Source organism: Halictus rubicundus, chromosome 11 (genome assembly GCF_050948215.1).
Source record: "Halictus rubicundus isolate RS-2024b chromosome 11, iyHalRubi1_principal, whole genome shotgun sequence".
Classification (NCBI taxonomy): domain Eukaryota; kingdom Metazoa; phylum Arthropoda; class Insecta; order Hymenoptera; family Halictidae; genus Halictus; species Halictus rubicundus.
The window spans coordinates 2,015,412-2,032,305 of record NC_135159.1 but is presented as its reverse complement, the minus strand read 5'-3'; the positions used below and the strand labels follow the sequence as shown (position 1 = coordinate 2,032,305).

The 16,894-nt window shown below is 39.5% G+C and overlaps 4 protein-coding genes and 1 long non-coding RNA gene across 6 annotated transcripts in view; 2 read left to right on the top strand and 3 right to left on the bottom strand.

Annotated features, from left to right (window-relative positions):
• Positions 1-5,575, top strand: part of LOC143359308 (uncharacterized) — a 47,989-nt gene extending 42,414 nt beyond the window's left edge. The window contains exon 2 of the long non-coding RNA XR_013083094.1: positions 5,366-5,575. This is a non-coding gene — a long non-coding RNA (uncharacterized LOC143359308). The remainder of the gene's footprint in view (positions 1-5,365) is intronic.
• On the top strand, positions 916-5,575 carry LOC143359286 (uncharacterized). Its single transcript, XM_076797170.1, has 5 exons — positions 916-1,067; positions 1,206-1,299; positions 1,924-2,046; positions 2,519-4,123; positions 4,517-5,575. The coding sequence occupies exons 1-4, from the start codon at positions 955-957 to the stop codon at positions 3,581-3,583; spliced, it is 1,395 nt and encodes a 464-aa protein (XP_076653285.1). The 5' UTR covers positions 916-954; the 3' UTR covers positions 3,584-4,123; positions 4,517-5,575.
• A 2,248-nt stretch (positions 5,576-7,823) lies between these two features.
• On the bottom strand, positions 7,824-9,966 carry Nd-39 (NADH:ubiquinone oxidoreductase subunit 39). Its single transcript, XM_076797175.1, has 7 exons — positions 9,830-9,966; positions 9,310-9,518; positions 8,917-9,210; positions 8,671-8,837; positions 8,471-8,599; positions 8,181-8,370; positions 7,824-8,083 (listed from the first exon to the last, which is right to left on the bottom strand). The coding sequence occupies exons 1-7, from the start codon at positions 9,867-9,869 to the stop codon at positions 7,901-7,903; spliced, it is 1,212 nt and encodes a 403-aa protein (XP_076653290.1). The 5' UTR covers positions 9,870-9,966; the 3' UTR covers positions 7,824-7,900.
• A 232-nt stretch (positions 9,967-10,198) lies between these two features.
• On the bottom strand, positions 10,199-12,378 carry Xit (ALG6/ALG8 family glucosyltransferase xit). 2 transcript variants are annotated; one of them, XM_076797019.1, is made up of 7 exons: positions 12,108-12,378; positions 11,752-12,024; positions 11,496-11,664; positions 11,226-11,435; positions 10,931-11,170; positions 10,708-10,856; positions 10,199-10,624 (listed from the first exon to the last, which is right to left on the bottom strand). In XM_076797019.1, the coding sequence occupies exons 1-7, from the start codon at positions 12,251-12,253 to the stop codon at positions 10,222-10,224; spliced, it is 1,590 nt and encodes a 529-aa protein (XP_076653134.1). In that variant the 5' UTR covers positions 12,254-12,378; the 3' UTR covers positions 10,199-10,221. The 2 variants fall into 2 exon arrangements, with proteins under 2 accessions (XP_076653134.1, XP_076653135.1); XM_076797020.1 differs by having other exon boundaries at positions 11,752-12,013; positions 12,108-12,237.
• Positions 12,379-12,491: 113 nt separating this feature from the next.
• Positions 12,492-15,858, bottom strand: LOC143358640 (myotubularin-related protein 10-B). Its single transcript, XM_076795935.1, has 9 exons — positions 15,444-15,858; positions 15,139-15,333; positions 14,916-15,071; positions 14,553-14,830; positions 14,182-14,486; positions 13,953-14,099; positions 13,716-13,888; positions 13,456-13,626; positions 12,492-13,388 (listed from the first exon to the last, which is right to left on the bottom strand). Exons 1-9 carry the CDS (start codon positions 15,528-15,530, stop codon positions 12,918-12,920), a joined length of 1,983 nt encoding a protein of 660 aa, XP_076652050.1. The 5' UTR covers positions 15,531-15,858; the 3' UTR covers positions 12,492-12,917.
• Positions 15,859-16,894: the final 1,036 nt, after the last annotated feature.

Below are 16,894 nucleotides of genomic sequence, written 5' to 3'. Positions count from 1 at the left end.
TTGCCGCTTTCCCCATAAGACGAAATGTGAATTCCGGCAAGATCATCTGCTCTGTGCGAAGGTTCGTACGGCGGCTAAACGCTCAAACTACTAGCCAAATTTACCAACAGAGAAGTCACTGTGGCGGATGTCGATAACGTACATTTCTGTATTATCATAATGTCAGGATCAAGTCCAAGCTAAAAAAGTACACTTTACGACAAGCGTACTGCCATTTGGAAATAATTTTGATGGCATACTGGAAATCTGAAAATAAATATATTGTACATTGCTTGTTCTGTTCCGCAGAACAGAAACTGCTGGAACTAATGGGTAATGGAGTATTAACAATGTTGGAATGATCGTAATCAGAATTGCATTAGTTTCTAATTAATTATCTGTTATATTTAGAAATAGACACAATTAAGAAATTTGATATAGTAGAGACGCAATTAATATAAATGAATAATAGATACGCAATTCAAAGAATGAGTATGTGCCTCCGCGTATCGTAAGTAGAAACTGCGTTAATTAATCTAGTGGATCAGCTTAGACGTTGCCTGTAACATATTACATTCGAAAAATTGTTAAATTTTCATAGCTAAGCGTTTTTCTTGATCCAGTGGCAATTATCCGAAAATTCCACCGATGTCAGGCGATTTGTGGAACCGCCCTGGGAAAAAGAGAAAGATGAGGTGAACGGGGGTGAGAGAAGTATGGAGTCGTATCAGCAGGATCAACGACAACGGCCAACCATGGCGATCAAATCCCACGGACTACAGCCCCGACGCGCATTATCCCAGGTCAGTACGCTTCGGTCTGGTCATCCTCTGTTCTATGTATAGTTCTGCCCCTCTAATAAGTCTCATTCCCGGCTACGCGCACTGAGAGAATAATTATGGGCTTGCGCAGATCGCTCGTCGGGGGTGGAGGTGGGCGACTAAGGAGAAATAAAGCCCCGAGCCCAGCCGGTGAATGCGGTCACGGATAGCGAAATTTCTCTCTCGGGTTGTTTCGTTCTTCCGGAACCCAAGGAATATCTCGTCCGTCCCCGTGGCGGCGCAAGCAATTCGCCTCTCGCTGTTTCGGTAAGCCGGTCGTTTTGTTCGTCGTTGACGGTGTTGGTGTTCAATTTTCGAATTGAAAGAGATACGGGGGTGTCGGTGGATCGTCAAGCGTGCCGCGCCAAACAGAATTTTTCCTGGCACATATCCGCTTTTTTCCAGACACGCTGGACCATCGGCAGCCGCTCGTGACGTCTTCCTGGATGCTGAGGCATGCGCCCTAAAAACTTCGGGATTGATGTATTGCAGAGCGCAGGTACAAATCAGATCGTTTCGCGTGTGTGCAAGCAACGTTATTGTCGTAACTCGTAACATCGATGCACATCATCCATTTGCATGCCGAGAATCTCTTTTGTCGTTACCCTTCTTCCAGGTGTATGTCCGGTACAGGATTCCTGCGCCTCCTTCTCGGTGTATATCCTTTTTAGTTTAGAAGGCGCATTTCGGTCTCGTTTAATGAAATCAATGGACCTCCTGTTCGCAAATCCGAATGGTTGCATCACTTTTTCGGTTCTCTTAGTTTTTCTTGAAATTTCAAAGTTCGAAGCAACGCCAACGATTTTCCCACAAATGGCATTCTAATACGAATGGTATTCGCTTCTCGTAAATCTTTGAAAACGGAATTTGATTGTTCAATCAAAGAGAAATCGCCTGGAACGATTATGGGTAGTCGAACAAATTGGTTTTGGCTACCGAGCGATCGTCCGTGTAATCGTTTAATCGATAGAATTAAATTCACCGACGGAAAATGAACTCTAATAAATTATTCCATCCTGTCTCGAGAGCTGGAAAGACCTATTACCGAAACCTTGAAAATTACAATAGCACAACGATATTTTTACTAAAATCGTTATTTCACCTTCCTTCGTTTAAATTGCAGATCTGCATTTATTACCTGCTGTGGACAGCGACGCTGAGTCCAATACTTACCTTGCAACAGGAACTCACCACTGCAAAAAGATGGGACTGTCCTGCAGAATGCAATTGCCTTTCTCCAGAACAGGTATTTATCATTTCCATTAATTTACAGCCACTGACAGCTTCTTTTAAAACTATGATAAATTTGATTTCAATATAGGTTTCTCTCCCCCCCCCCCTCTAACTTACATAGAATCCTATACACGCAGACAGCTCCATACTACAACATTCTATATGTGCATTACAGCACAATCTCCAAGGACTAGAAAGCAAAACATGGAGAGACATTGTACACTGAATGAAGCACACTCCAATCGAAATTTCATCAGATTAGACGGCTGCACAGTAGATCACGCATGCCAGAAGACTTAACATACACACAACCGATTCAGGGAGTTACACCATATAAACGAATTACAACTTCTCACCGACAACGAACAACATATATATCTTGGTTACTTTCTATAATTTCTATGCGATCAGTCTTGAAGCATACCTAGATAATCGAGCGTGTTGTTTGTAGAACGGTGTTGATAAAATGCTTGTTGACACTGCAGGTACTCTGCAATACAGGTGGGCTAAAAGACATTCCCACCCAGCAGTTGCCCCCGACGGTAGAGGAGCTCTCACTGACGAAGAACAACTTTCCAGTGATAAAGGCCGAGGCGTTCGCCGGGCTGAAGGTTCTGCGGAAGCTGACGATGGATGGTAACAACATTTCAACGATAAAGCCGTTTGCGTTCCGCGGGCTTAGCAAACTGCGCGAGCTCTCGATCCATCACACGCCTCTGCCGTGTATACAGGAGTTTTCGTTCGCCGCTCTGCAGAATGTGTCGATGTTGCTGCTGGCAAACAATAAAATTCGTTACATAGAGGGTTACGCGTTCGCTGGAACGTCGAATATCGAGCTGATCCTGTTGAGCAACAATCCTCTGCTGAGGATCCACAGCCACGCGTTCTCCGGGCTGACGAATGTGGACCACCTGATCTTCCCATCAGGGATCAGGATCATCGAGAAGGACGCGTTCGACGGTCTCCAGCACGTCGGCGTTCTCAAATTGGCCTACATGGACCTGACTTCCCTCCAGTCGTACACCTTCCGCGCGCTGTCCTACGTGAATTCGTTGAACATCCAAGAGAGCGACCTTGGTGTCGTCGAGAAGGACGCGTTCACCGGGTTGACCAACGTCGCCCAGCTGAACGTGCTGAACAACAAGATCGATTTAATCGAGAGACTGTACCTGAAGTATGAGAGCAGTATCAACCTCTTAAGATTCCACGGGAATCACGTGCTCGAGGCGCCCCGCCACCCTAAAGACATCAGCCTCGAGGTCGGCTCGATCAGCGCCGTCGATAATCATTTTCCCTGCGATTGTCAAGCCCACAATGTCCTCGAGAGCGACTTTGTCAACGGCACCGCGATAGAGTTTCAGAAGAAAAACTACTGCATCTCGCCGATCGAGTATAACAGCAAACCCATGAACTTTGTCGACTTCGATCTGATGGCCAGGTGCCATGACAACGTTGTACAGGATAACTTGGACTCGGGAGTCGTCGGAATCTTCACGTTACCGACCACTCTCTCCTTCGTTGTTTTCTTCTCCGTGAATCTCTTCCAATGAGTCCGAGGTCTCGTTCCAACTCGCTTTCAATGAGTTCTTGTTCGTCTTCTTCTTCTTCTTCTTCTTCCGTGGCATGTCGTTCGGTTACCAAGACTGTTTTCAAGATGCAGATACACTAGCAAGTAACTTGCCACATTTCTTGCGTGTCTAAACACGTTTAAGCCAATGCCAATTCAACGATCTCAAATATATATATATAAATACAGGGTGTCCCACATAAGTGGGAACACCTAAATATCTTTCGTATTTACAGTCCTATCAGAAAACTTCAGAGGACAAAGTGACACTATTGCAGGGGGCAATATAATGGTGAAGAAAAAAGTTTTTTATGTCGTGTTTTTTAATGAAATTTCAAGGTCACCGATGTCTTTTTAAATGGAATAGTATATTTTTTTACGATAGCATGATAGACAATAAAAAGCTGAATTTATTGGATACCACCTTTTTGACCTTGAAATGACCTTGAGCAAGAATGATCATGTTGAAGCGGATGAAATGTGGAAGTTTAAAACTTACGTGTTTCAGCAAAGATTGCGCGTTGTTTACGTCGGGTTGACCTTTACATATCATAATAAATGTTCGAAATGTTGACCATCCTCATTTATGCAATCTTTTAATAAATAATCTGTAGGCATTGTCGATTTCCTGAGACGTAATTGAAGCACATGCTGCAGTAATCCTTTGCTGCATATCATCTGGCGTTCTGGGTTTATCTTTGTACACAATACATTTTATCTTGCCCCATAGATAAAAGTCCAATGGTGTCAGATCCGGAGAACGGGCTGGCCATGCAATTGGTCCTCGTCGCCCAATACAGCGTCCAGGATATTTCGTATTTAGCACCGTTCTAGCAACTTTAGAATAATGCGCTGGACAACCATCATGTTGAAACCACATGCGCTCCCGATCGAATAACGTAATTTCTTCTAAAAGGCCCGACAAATCCTGGCGTAAAAATGCAGCATACTTTATACCAGTAAGAGTTCCTTATATAAAGTACAGGCCTATTATTTTACTGCATAAAATTCCGCACCATACGTTAACGGTCCACGATCTTTGCTTTTCTACTTCTCTTAATCATCGTGGATTCTCAGCTGACCAGAAGTGCATATTGTGCAAATTTACTTGCCCATTATTGGTAAAAGATGCCTCATCCATAAAAAGAACTTTGTGAAAGAAAGTATTGTCCACTTCTAATTGATATTGTGCCCACTGTCAGAACCGGACACGATTAATATAGTCGGTGGCAGACAATTCCTGATGTAAACTCAAGTGATGTGGGTAAAACTTTTCTATTTGCAGTATTCGTGAAATACTACTTCTGCTAATACCGGATTCTTGTTCGAGTTGTCGCAAACTTACATGTGGATCATTAAATACTGCAGCTAGGATATTAATTCTATTTTCTTCGTGAGTTACAATTCTTTGTTTATTACGATTTTTAGAACTTACACTACCGGTATTTTTAAATTGTTTTACCACGACGGAAAATGCGTGTAACGAAGGACAAATACGATTCACAAATTTTTCACGATACAAACGTACTGCTTGCCTCAAAGATTGGTGGCTTTCGCCATAAGTGAAAACCATATCGATTCGTTCCTGTACAGTATAACGCATTGTTATCACTTTCACGTTTCGAACTCGAATAATCCAGAAGGAACAACGTACTTATTCTAACCGATTAACCTTCTGTTAACGATCTCAATGATACATACTCTAACATAAACATACGCTGTTTACTATGAAAACTATTTCGAACATTTATTATGATATGTAAAGGTCAACCCGACGTAAACAACGCGCAATCTTTGCTGAAACACGTAAGTTTTAAACTTCCACATTTCATCCGCTTCAACATGATCATTCTTGCTCAAGGTCATTTCAAGGTCAAAAAGGTGGTATCCAATAAATTCAGCTTTTTATTGTCTATCATGCTATCGTAAAAAAAAATATACTATTCCATTTAAAAAAATATCGGTGACCTTGAAATTTCATTCAAAATCACGACATAAACAATTTTTTTCTTCACCATTATAATTGCCCCCTGCAATAGTGTCACTTTGTCCTCTGAAGTTTTCTGATAGGACTGTAAATACGAAAGATATTTAGGTGTTCCCATTTATGTGGGACACCCTGTATATTTACTCACGACACGAGAGTCGCTCGTGCAAGAAACATCGTAAGTTACTTCCCAGCGTATCTGCACCTTACAAGTACAATTTCCTAACACAATTTTTCCTCTGTAACGTCACGCATGACTCGTATGGACAGTTGAAACTACTTTCTTTGCTCTCATTCACTGGATACACAAGTACTTACTTGCACGATACCTTATACCATCTCGCGACTCAACCAATTACAATGCAGCAGTCAAAATCATAATCAGTTTAATTGTATCCTCCCAGTAGTACCAAGGAAATACATACTGCTGTATTCCCAGTTCTTCCGTTAAGCCGTGTAGAACACATTAGGTTGTTCAATAGACGATTCTGACTTCGACTCGAGCGTGTACAAAGTCACTTGTTAAAAAGAGGTTTGAAATCGTCTAACCGAACAAGTCCTTTCCACTTGGCCGACGCTTGAAAGTATATCAAGACAACAGGAAACAGCGACTGCATAAATAATCAATCGCAGAACCGCACTTCTTGAATAACGATCATGCTCATCCTGATCCTCAAAATTCGAAGAAGTTATAGCCACGCGTGGGTGATTATTGTTGCAGCTCTGTTTTACACGAAACAATTATCAAGAACTTTTTCAAGACATTCACTGTAATCGATTATATTGTAACTCGCACAATTTTAAGCATGCGACTATGAGCTTTAAAACTGACCTGTATAAATTGGGCCAGTAAAATCGCATCCATTTTGGATTTACTCTGTGAAATAGGAACGTTTGCAAACGAGTATTTGCTCACACTTGCCACTTCGTGTTACGTTAACCCTCTGTTTCGTTCATATCGAAGTTATTCTGCAGCTTGATCGAATTCTTCGAGTACCTTACTTGTTGTCAGTACCTTAGATTTAGAATATATTTTTCTTAAATGTTTCATAGGTACTTCTAGCTTTGCATATGTGTACGTTATCGTGTGGACAATTAAAGTATCTTTATAATGGTTGTATTACGATGCATGAAACAGGGGGTCGACAGCAATATTAGAGCAAATAAATCTCGTCGACGATGAAAGTATATAGGAACTAAGGGTATAATAAGTTAAACTTATACATTATAAGAAATGTTCGTTGAAGGAACGAAAGTCGCGTGATTTGGAGGAATACACGAGTAACGATGACTTCTGCTTGATCTTAGGAAGAGTTAGCATCTCATGATATACATACATTCTTACAGGATTAATTCAGTTCAAAACTTATACCTAACACTTTCCATCGAAATTTTGGGACAAGAAATAAAGGTGTTCGCTGCTTAAACAAACACGATTCTTCTATAAATACAAGATTTAATCGTTTTCTAATCGTATTATTTTAGTAAATAAATAAATTATAGAAATTTCGTTCTGTTGAGAGTTAATTCATCCTAAGATGGCTTTACGTACACGTAGTCTTCCTTGCATAAAAGAACCACTATAAGACAGTCAGATTTGTAGCGCGTACAGTGCACCTGACCTAGTAGATACTTCGAAAAATTTACTTTGCGGATCGGAAGCGCAGTTGCTTGGATTCCGGGAGCAATGCCACCAATCTTCCATTCAAGTATTTCTATACTTTTGCCACGATTCGTTTCTCGGCCTAAATGTACAATAGCACATTCTTCCTAATATTGGTCGCATCTAAACGTTTTGCGAGAGGTAACGGCAAGAACTTTTAAGCTCACATTCCAAAGCTGCCGATTCATGATACAGGGCAAAATTCCAGATTATTTTCTTTCAAGCAGCAAAATAAAAACCAATAATGTGCTTTTAATTATATAAAAAAGAAAAAACAAAAGAAAGCACGAAAGGGAAACAATTTTCTCCCTTGCCATTTACAATATAAAATCTGCGTGGCCTTCGGTCAGCATAGTAACCGAGGACCAAACTAGCTTATATTTTTTACCAACATCTAACATGTAACGTATAACGAAAAACAATAATTAGAAAAACTGTAACCTTTTATTGTAGTTAGAATGGTCTGTCATTTAATAAACATTAAAGAACGAACAACATGTATCATCGATGAGAGTAGATATTTGTGTTTACTTCGCGTACCAAAGTATGAAGAAATAATCGATTATACATCTATAATTATATATACTCCGTTTATTGAGTTCAGAGCACACTTCGTTTTCTTACTAATTTCAATAGATCATGTACGAACGTTAACGTATGGGAACTTCTTTTGGTGGTGGCGGCATCACGAATTCTCCCAAAGTTTGTTGATATTTATTTACAAATTTATATGGCTTGATTTCCCAAGGTACTTTCGACTCCATGTGCGTTGGCGTAATACCTAAATCCTCTAGCGTAGGTACCCCTGGAAGTACTTTATCGGAAACATGTTCCTATAAAACAAATCACAGATTACATTTCTCTTCGTTTTCGGAACGCGATACAGAAAAATTACTCTGTTCGCTAGACAAATTTCAAGCACAGACGAACCTTTTCCAGCATTTCCCAAGACAAGGAGGAGATTGGATAGAAATTTTGCAAAATTTCGTTTAAGGTAACTTTCATTTGAAAGAGATAGTGATGTTTAATAGGATGTATTGCATAGAATGGATCTTCCTCTCCTTGAGTTGCTAGATCGTAGAACCACTTGACTATTTCGTGCAGTGTATATCTTTTCGGTCTGGAAGAAGATTTTTACATTCCTACATTCCTCACCTCAACAAAGGCGTATACACCGTGAACAACGTCTTACACTTAAATGCAAATTCTGCTATACATACCCAATGAACTGGTAAGTTTGACCAGCAGTGCGAATATTAGTTGCGATGGCAGTAATGCCGGCAGCTACATCGGAAATATGCACTGGTTGTTTTTCAGATTTTTCACCTTTCTCCCATAACGGTATAGACCTGTAAGTAATCGAACAAATCAATGGAATGATAAAGTAATAAGATCGAACAATTAAAACTATGTATATTACTTGTAAACTCGTCTCATCGAATGCATATAATGCTGTATAAAGTTGTCTCCTTGTCCATACACAGATGCGGGTCGAACGATAGTCGCAGATGGGAATTCTTCTCTTACCGCACATTCTCCTTCCCATTTAGATTTAAGTATCTGCGATCCGTCGGGCAACATAAGCGGCTAACAACAAGAAAATAATAGAATTCGTAAAATCTATTTTATTACCTTCACGAGTATAAATATCAATTCGATTAATTACTTTGGGATTAGGATCGGCGTTCAAACATGACACGTGAATAAAATGTTCTACACCGCATTGTTTAGCAAGCCTGGCTATAGTTCTAGCTCCTTGCACGTTCACATCGTGCAAACTAAAGTTGCCAGTAGCATGGTGTGAGCCTATTAGGTTAATTACAACGTTGGAATACTTAATAGACTTGATTATAGAGTCTTCGTCCCTTAAATTAAAAGGATGAAACAGAATTTGTCCCAAGTCGCCGCACAACTTAAGAGGCAGAACATCATACGTGTCGCTTCTGTGCGGAATTATTATCTGTGAAAAAAGCTGGTTAATATGATTCCAACCTTCTTTTTGTAGGAACGAAATTCAATACACATAGATATAGATACACATAGATAGCAAGTTACTTGCCTGCGTACCAATTTTCCCAAGACGGTTGACCACAGATTGTCCAATGAAACCGTTTGCTCCGAACACTGTACATACTACTCCACTGAAAGAACTACGGCCTCCGGTACCTCTTTTCAAGTTGGCTGTAGTTGGATTTTTAATGATCCTCGGCTTATTTGTGCAGCCGCGGGTTTGTATGGCTTGACACGCAACGTACGCATTTTGGTTTTCTAAAAGATACAATGTGATCATTAATATTTCTAGTCAATCATTAATATTAATAATCGATAACCGATGACTAACTTCGTTAACTCGATTAAATCAATCGCAATTTTTTCTGATTAACTTTCTTCTATTTCGAAACATTACGATTAATGTTCAACTCTTCGTTACATAGTTATATAATTTTATCATTTGTTGTCAACAAAGTGCACGGGATCGCAACAACGCATTGCAAAAATGTAATTAAACATATATTGAATTGTGAATGTTGAATAGGCATCAAAGTAAAATGATACATGAACAGGATAAATCAACTTACTAGCGGCTCGTACCACCGTTTTCGGAATCCAAGCCGCCATGTTTGCGGCTATGGCATTCACAATTCGGCCGAAAACTGACAGGAAGTCAGCATCAGTAGTACAGAATACAGTACAGTGTCAGTACTCTGTGAAGGCAAACGAATCACAATGCTTCTTGCGAGCGCGCGAAATTTGAAACTGTCTTGTATTTACATTTATACATTCATTTCGGACAAAGAGCTTTTTAAATTAGCGGTAACTTCATTGTTGTAAAACACACAATATTATATGTGTTTTTCGAATAGTCATCATTGCGAAGAATGGCAGGCGCACGATCGCGAGTAGAACGATTTAAAATAGGTGATTAAAGAACAAAGTTAAACAAAGTCATTAAAAGGAAATCAAATAATTGTTATTCTTTCTTTTTTCTTTGATCGTTAGTGTTCTCGTTGTAGCGCAAGAACATGTAATAGTACAATAGCCAACAATAACTCACTCCTACCGCACAATATATCGAAGTGATTGCCTGGGGCAGGAATGGCAATGCGTTGCCAAATATCGATTTATGCAATACAGTTTGGTACACCGGCAAAAATGGTAAAATAACAACATACATAGTTTCGTGATAGCAAAGCAAACGTTGCTTGAACTTTCGCGACATGGCCAAGAAAGACGCGACCATAGACGTTAAGAGCATTAATATTTTTAATGGAGCCAAGTTGTTTGGATGAAGTAGCGGCAGAAGAGCGGTGTGTCCAGCGCTGCTTAAAATTAAGAATATTCTAGCATCGTTTTTGTCTATCACAGCCAGAACACTGAAATACACAGTGAAAACCAGAGAAATTAGTTAAGAATTCTTCGTTTCTCGAGATATGATAACTACATACTAGTCTCTTACCACAGTGGAATAATAGCAGTCAAAATAGCTTTTTCGTGTACATGCCAACCAAACATGAACGAAGACAAAGCGCAAAGCACCAGGCATCTTACGAACTGATTTGGATTTTTGTCGCAGCTTTTTTTGAAGAACAAACAGTACAATGCAGGCTGCAATTCATATTGTTATTATCAAGTTCCGACACAATGTATATGTATTGCTGCTCAGATTTTCTTCAATTTACCGATATTGAGATAAGTGTCAGTAATAATGTTACAACTGGAGTCGGCGTTGGTAATACAATTAACGATTGTTCCTGTACCAAACCACCGGTCATTACAGCCGTCTTTGTGACTTTTATCCAACCTAATCGTTTCAAAATAATTGCTGCTACTTTATCCAAGCCTATATACAATGCCCATGCGTTCGCAGCCCAATACGCGTGTACCAGGCCTCTTTTAAATGGAAACAATCTCGATAGTAGCTGAAATAATCACGATTAATTGTACGAAACGACGAACACTGTTTCATTATTATACCTGTGGCAATTGAGATGCAAACGGGCCAAAGGAAATGATTAAAGTACCGGATACTATGCCTGCCAGCGCGCACAAACGTTTAAGAATACAATCGCTGTTTACACAGTAAGATTTTAACAACCATATTGCAAAAACTGGTGCTACATACAGATAAATATGTTTCAAATTTAATAACAAAGCAAACCAAAGAGTTCCTCGCAGGATCGAAATCTGAAACAGAGCTTTTTAGTTTTAATATAAAAATAAGATAATATTTTAGCATGTAGATACCTGATCATTTTCTTTTGATACATTCGCAACGGCTAATAGTAAAATGCCAAGTAGGAATCCATTATATTGGAAGTGTATGTGATCCACTACCAGCAATCCCATATTGCATAACGATAAAATTATAAAAATTGCATAGCTATCGAAAGACTTGCAAAACACTTTTCCAATTCTGAAATACACAAAATAACATATTAAACAATAGGTCTTATAATAGATTGAATAACGACACGGTACCCAGAAAGTTTCAAAAACGTACTCTCTTACTCCGTAAGCAAATAGTATGTCCATGAATATCACGGAGCCTCTTTGAAAGAAAATGGTACCGGAGGATGCATAATTTAGGTTGTCCACTTGAAGCATCTTAGAATCAACCAGTTCCGCCAAATGACTGAGGAAATATTCAAACCATGCGAACAGTGGTGGATAATCTAGTGTCCATTGAGACTTAGAGTTCATGTACCATTCTTGAATCGGTAAACTATGCGTTATGGCTAACCAGTTACGGTGCACCTCGAAATCTGTAGAACGACTAGAATAGTACAACGTATATAATATTCAATCACTTGGAAAATAATAATAATACGTTCAAAACACGTGATGAGAGAAACGTACTATAATGGAATCAAGAGTATCTTGAGACATGTGACAAGGATGAAAACTTGCAAGAGAACTTTGTTTGGGCTCCATTTCGCCGGCGTACCATAACCTTTCTTCGCCCTCTTCGATTTTAGAACATCTTTATAATTCGTTACAGTCATTACGATGAAAATTAAATTTCGCGGAACATTTTTCAACACGTTCGAAAAGCAGAGCGGTTACCTGGTGCTGCCAACGTGCCAACATGCCAACGCGACTCTCATTGACTGCCCCCCCCCACTGTTTTCTTTCTATCTTACTTCATACATACTTCTCTTTTCCTCCTGTTCGATACAGCACAATACAACACTGTCCGGGACAGGAGGGAAACGAAACGAAAGGATTATTTATCAAATAGAATTCTAGAAAAAATAATTTTATTGTTATTTAACTTACATAACATCAGCATGTTATTAAATATCGGTTCTCCTTAATTCTTTTATTTTACAATGTAACATACAAAAAGAAAACTTCACATATCTTTCGTTCGAAGATGCTTCTGATCTTTCCAGCGCCAAACATTGACAAATCAAAACCAAGCATGGACAGACAATAATAACTTGGAAAACTGATCGTGACCACTAGAAAAATGATTCTCTAGAAAATTGTCCAGCAGAAAATAATTCGTATTTACAATATAAATACATATCAGCGGGGAACAAATGCTAGCATAAAATTGGCACTGGAAGGATTCAGGAAATAATACGTCCTAACGTCTGAATCATCTTTCTCTATCGTAGAGCTCGTGGGTTTCGAACAAATATTACCACAATACATATGTACAAATCAGTCGCATGCAGTTATCAAAGACTGCGCGTCCAGCAGGCTCTCTGTGGCTAACATCGAACTGTTTATTATGGGAGTGCTGACCGTGTTCCCAGTTTTCTTATTCGAGAAGGGATAAAAACTGTCGATGTTCATTTGAACTGTATAGCTGTTCGTCTTCACAACGGACGAATCACAGTTCTTGTTTATGCTTATCTTCAACTGGTTCACATTGTTTCGAAGTAATCTCGCATACAGTTCTATGTGGTTTTGTCCGCCGTTGCGGATCTCCAAAGGTGGTATCCACCGGAAGTAACACTGAACCCACAATTCGATGCTCACCACGTTGTACTGGGGCTTTATTATGCTTTTCTCTGTTACGTTTGTTTCGCGAGAGCTGTACAGGGGGTTATAAAATAACAATATGTCTTGTTCACTGAACTGTTCCCTCCAATCCCAGACACTTCGAAGAACCAAAGGCTTATTTGGCTCCTAAAAGAAAAACTCGTTTTCAGCATCAAATAGCGTGGACGTACTTATGTATATTTCAAATGTTTACCGTAGCTGCCGCCACCCTATCTTTCTCGCAATTAAAAATAAATGTATCAAAAATTGAAACATGAGCAGCGTCCCACAATGTTGTCAGGTACGTTTCCGTGAACTCAAATTCCGCGGGAAATTGTTGACACAGTTGCCAGACACAATCAAGGTATAAAAGGAACACTGGAGACTTTTGAAATAGAAAGGTTTGTACATTATTTACATGATCGCATTTAATTTAAGAGATTCGAAATGTTTCATGAATGTGTATATATGTACCTTCTCGGATTTCCTTTTGGCAATATGACCTAATCTATCACAAAACGGATGCCCACCGGCAATCCATTCTTTCTGCAACAGCGACTGAAACCCGTTTATGGTTCGGAAGTACGGGTCCAGTAGTAATTGAACTAAGCTCGATATAACGCAACAAATATCCGCGCCAGCACCTTCTGAAATATCGAACCATTTCAAACCAGTGGAACAGATAGGACGGCAGCGATTCGAGATACTCACCTTGTAAAATAACGGAGGATCCTAAATGAAGATGCTCGCAGGCTTCGACAGCTTTTTGCAAACAATACGATATATGCTTCAACCATTTCGTGTTCTCTACCAATGAGTAGAAACTGTTGTCTTGGAGCCAAAACTGCCTGATGTTCTCTAAACAGAACAGAATCTATTAGTATACAAGAAATGTCAACGATACCTGAAAGTACACAGAAATAGGTAAAAAAATTCTCACCCGGGGAACAGAGACTAGCAAATTTGGAAAAAGATGCGGCTATCAACTTTATATTAATCTCTTTATTTAATTCTAAAACGAACGGTGCCCTTTTTTGGGGATGACTCTTGCGGACGTTCTCGAACAGAATATTTTCTTGCATTCTGTTGGTGATCAAAGGCGAGAGTTCGGACATTTTGACTAACGCCGCACCGTGCGCGCTCGACCAGGACCAAACTGGTGGACGGTTGCCTTGAAAGTGTTTAACTGCATCCATTAGTTGACTGTCGGTGATGGATGCTGGTACAATTATGTATCGTGACAAGCTGCAAACCAATCGGTCATTCTTTTGTATTCCATTCGACGCAGGTTTTATTACGGATGGCATTTACCTACGACAAAGCTTGAAATCCACGTTAACCGTAGACAGCCTCCAAAATTTTCTAAGCTTCTCGTTACTTATAGTTCTCTCTAATTCATTATGCCAATCCGATATATCTCGAAACAGGCGTACAGCTTTGTCAAGACTACTGTAATAAGCTTCCGTGTAATCGTAAGCGAATAACAAGTGATGTCTGCTCGGAAAAGCATGATGTAACAATGCGGTCAACAGAGTTATCCTGTGTTTTATGGGTGAAAATTTAAAGGAAAACGACCATGTTCGTAGATTCTGAAATTTATAATGGCTTATGTACCGTGGACTCTCGCCAATATAACGTTCGCATTACCAGTAATAGATAAATATAAATGTTTACTTTGCAAATAATAAATATCCCTTTTACTTTAGATGGTACGGTATTGCCAGGTACCAGTCTTCTTTTTTTATCATTTACAGTTATATAAATATCTTCTATGTTTGTTAAACACGTATCCATGTATCCATAAAGATGATTCTGTTGGCGCACCACATCCTACGAACAAGATGGAAAGATAGTCAGTTGATCGTTGGAAGAGGAGACGTTTTGCGAGTCTACTTACGTCCTCGTTCGTGTCATCCGTTGTGACAAAACTGAGCTTGAAATTCGTAACCGATAGATTGCCAGAGGTTCCTTGCTTCAGGTCGCTGACAGGTGAAAACATAAGAACGCTCTGCGCACTGGTGACCAGAATCTCGCCGGGAAGTAATTTGACACTGTTTTCGGATAGCGAATTACGTCGACTGGAACCTAGTGGCTGTGCACAACGTAATAACGTTCGATCAACAGTACTGTACCATAGTCGGAAAGCTCTCGGTTGAGGTTATGTTTGAATGTTTACATGAGAGATCACCGACAAAGAATTACCTGCATTTCGTGTTCCTCAAGGCCCACGTAGCTTATGAAATTGTTGCAGCTTTTGCTTTCCATCGTGAACGCGTGAGTGATCGGCATCGACCGTGTGAAAATAAAACCATAGAAAACAAAATATATCCCTCGACATAAGCTGCGGTTCTTTTTAGTTTCCACTTAATTTTCCATTGTCGCACGATCGCTGATGATTATTCAATCGTCTATCAATGCTCAAGGCATTTTTTACGAGTGTCGCAAGGAAGATTCTCACTTCTCGGGCCCAAACCAGGCCGCGGTACAACCCTCCGTACAAATCATCCTGAACAACTTCTCTATGTCGTCCTCCTCCTCGTCTGTCGTTTTCGTGCTTTATTCATCGCTAGGTAGACCTTGAGGCTATGTTCGCCTGTTCGCCGCGGCCACGATGTGTCACGAGAACTTAGCATCGTGTAACGTGACCTTTTCATGGTTTCTACTGTTTCTAGTTTTTTAAAGCTATAGTAAAGAGGAAATTTCCTCTCTGGCTATAGTAAATATACATATATCCAAACCAAAACACTTCGTGTAAAGGTTGACCAAGTTCCCCGGCCCATCCACTTCAGTGATATGAAGGATGGACCAAGTTCCTCTCGCCTATCAAAGTTGTGATATGAAGGATGGACCAAGTTCCTCTCGCCTATCAAAGTTGTGATATGAAGGATGGACCAAGTTCCTCTTGCCTATAAGGGCTGTGATATCGGGAAGGACCAATTCCCAGAGGCCAATGATTGTTGCACTTACCTAATTCAAACTTTACAACCTAGGGAACTTGGCGTCGGCGCTGGCACTAGAAAAATTTATTATATCCGGATTCCCAAGTGCATGCTCATTATGTTCTTCAGTACTAATCTCTGAAGCATTCTGTCCATTTTTTTGTACATTATTTTCATTTCAATTTTCATATTCAAAATTAACATTCGTATCTTCATTAATTTTAGTCAATTCAATGTCACATGTATCTGTGTCTTTCGATTTGGTTTCTTCTGAATTAAAAACATTCATAAAAAATGATTCTTTGAAATCATTTTGATCTAACGAATTGTTAAAATTATAATAATTTCTGACTTCGCTCGTTTAATGACTAAATTAAATTGTTTAATTTACTAGAAGTAGGTGAACAGTCTGTTTTCTCATTACTTTGTTTATTTAATTTCAAACTATTTTGAGAATTCTGTATATTTTTATCTTTACTATGTTATGCGTTATTCATTTCATTAATTTTAAAAGTGCTAATGCATTTATTTGTTTGCAAATTATTTCTTATTTTAGTAATACTATCTATCCGCATATAAATTTTTCTCATGCAAGTCAAAATACTCGTGCAAGTTTGAATTAGTTAAGTGCAACAATCATTGGCCTCTGGGAATTGGTCCTTCCCGATATCACAGCCCTTATAGGCAAGAGGAACTTGGTCCATCCTTCATATC